General features: G+C 33.7%; 1 protein-coding gene across 1 annotated transcript; it reads right to left on the bottom strand.

Annotated features, from left to right (window-relative positions):
• Positions 1–1,927: 1,927 nt before the first annotated feature.
• On the bottom strand, positions 1,928–2,379 carry LOC149567698 (uncharacterized). Its single transcript, XM_089816660.1, has 2 exons — positions 2,083–2,379; positions 1,928–1,999 (listed from the first exon to the last, which is right to left on the bottom strand). Exons 1-2 carry the CDS (start codon positions 2,377–2,379, stop codon positions 1,928–1,930), a joined length of 369 nt encoding a protein of 122 aa, XP_089672786.1.

Genomic DNA, 2,379 nt, shown 5'->3' with positions numbered 1-2,379 from the left:
ATATTAGGCATGCTCTGCTTTTGTACAAGAATCTCATCAAGTATGTAGAGAAGAGAAACAAGTGAAGCTTATGGTAGTTGTCAGTGCATTTTCTACCCATTTTATGAGTCTTAAGGAGTTTACAGTCAGGTAATAAGCATAAACTCTTATTTTTCTAGTAAGAAAATTTGACATCTCAGATAATGGAGATACAACATATCACTCTGTTTTCATTTTTCCAACATCAGTTGACAATGCCTAGACTGAATCTTTTTGGGCGTGAAAGCCCACAAAATTGGTTAATAAATATTTCTTTGCACAAATAAAATAAAACTAAAATAACAATTTCCAAGCATGATCATCAACAAGCTACAAATTCATAAAGTTTAATCTTGTTCTTTAAAAAGGATTCTTAATTTTATATTCACCTTGCATATCCCATATTTGATTTATAGTTCAGTTAATTGTCCAATGAAAAACATTCAATAGTGAAAAATAAAGCTGCCTCATAGTCCAAAAATGTTTTAAAAAATTTGTTTCCTTAGCAAGTTTACCTATAAAAAAAAAATCCCCTCATCTCAAAAGCATTTACCACGTGTTGCAAAAATTCACATCCACAAAGGCAAAAATGATAAACAATACAAAAAGTTGACATCAGAACCGAGAACTGGATCCAACTCTAACAGAGATATTTTTTGATGGATAAGGCTTAGTAGTATGATAGTAACTTATTTTAAACACTTTATCTATGCTTTGGTTTGCGTATGATTGTTTCAGTTTTCTTGCCAGCAACATTCAACAATTCTACAAATCCATCACCAAAATATATAAATTTCTTGAATTTTTTAATTCCTCAAATCTAGGGCCAAATCAATCAGAAATTCCTAAATAAGTCAAGTTTTCCATTGTTATTCCACCTCTGAACCTTCCACCAGAGCTATATATTTTAAACTATGAACTGGTTATGTAGACAATATATTTAGGTAATGAGTAAATGTAGATGGTTATATGTAGTTATATTTAGAAATTATTAATAAAAGATGGTCCAAGTACCAAACATGTGTTGCAGCCACAAAGCCTTTTTATAGAAATACCAAGTACATTAATTCTAAATATCTCAAAAATCTATATAAGTCCATACATACAAGACAAACTCCAGTGTCCAGTACCCATAAGTATAAAGTGCAATTTCTATTAAGTACAAAAAGTGCAAATAAATGTTCATGTTTTCTATAACAACTAAGTTCAAGAGTTGTAGTCTTCCCACATCCTTTGGGCTATTTCATCTCAAAATTTCCCCTAGTCATCTCTATCTTGCTGCTTTATCCCATAAGTCTCAAGAACTGGCACATTAATCCCAACATGATCATCATCATCCTCTTCAATTTCCACTTCTGATGGAATACCATCCTCCATCGTAATGAAGTTGTGTAATATGCCACATGCTAAAACAATCCTTGTTTGGGTCATGATATTATATGATGTCGCATGCTTCAGGATAGGGAAGTGTTGCTTGAAGATACCAGATGTACACTCTATCACATTCCTAAGAGAGGAGTGTCGATGGTTAAATAACTCTTGAGGATTGCTAATGGGGTTTACTCTACAAAACTCTTTTAGGTGGTAAGGCTTACACCAATACGGAGCAAGGAATCTAGGTACATTTGGATACCTAGCATCAACCAAATAGAATTTTCCTACGCAAATACAAATAAAGTTATAGTCAACATATAGCATAAGGTTTTCATTTAATATAATTAAACTATAACCATATAAAAATATGAATTAATATACCAGGGGGAACCACAAGGGGATCTGCTTTGGAGAGAGCTGAAGCAAGCATTCGACTATCTGCAATAGACCCTTCCCAACTAGCAAGAATGTACAAAAACTTATGGTCAAATGAACAAACACCCAAAACATTCTGTGACAAATCAGCTTTTTTATCTCAATATTTGGCTTGGACGTCCACATCAATCGTAACTGGCATATGGGTTCCATCAATTGCACCAATACAATCCTATAATACGCAATATTCTTATCAAATACATATTAATATATTTAAGTTTGTATTGATGAAATACATGGCACTAATATATTTACCTTGAAGAACGGATGAAAACTGTCCTTCCCAGCTATTTTTGGAGGAGTGGTTGCAACAGGGGGTAAAAGGTACTCGTTATGCAACCCTAAGATAGCCTTCAAGACCTTGTGGAAGTGTCGACTCACTGTCTCCCCAGAATGACTAAAGTTATGACCAATCTTACGATTCCTTAGATTGTGGCCAATGGTATGGAGGAACATAACAAGTTGTTCTTCTAATGTTAAATTTGGTGTATCTTGAATTCTCCCTTTTTGCCTTAGAATTGTGGCCAAGCCAAAGAAGGCTACTCTACTCAT

Source organism: Cupressus sempervirens, chromosome 3 (assembly GCF_028749045.1).
Source record: "Cupressus sempervirens isolate cs-2001-9-10 chromosome 3, ASM2874904v1, whole genome shotgun sequence".
NCBI lineage: Eukaryota > Viridiplantae > Streptophyta > Pinopsida > Cupressales > Cupressaceae > Cupressus > Cupressus sempervirens.
Note: the sequence above shows the minus strand (reverse complement) of the source record. Positions and strands in the feature narration are given on the sequence as shown.

What these genes read in the sequence shown, in the direction of transcription:
- LOC149567698 (XM_089816660.1), bottom strand. Translation starts at nt 2,379, where the DNA reads ATGAGTAGAGTAGCCTTCTTTGGCTTGGCCACAATTCTAAGGCAAAAA. An exon ending in GTTTTCATCCGTTCTTCAAG is followed by an intron (nt 2,000 to 2,082) that starts GTAAATATATTA and finishes TGCGTATTATAG; the next exon opens with GATTGTATTGGTGCAATTGA.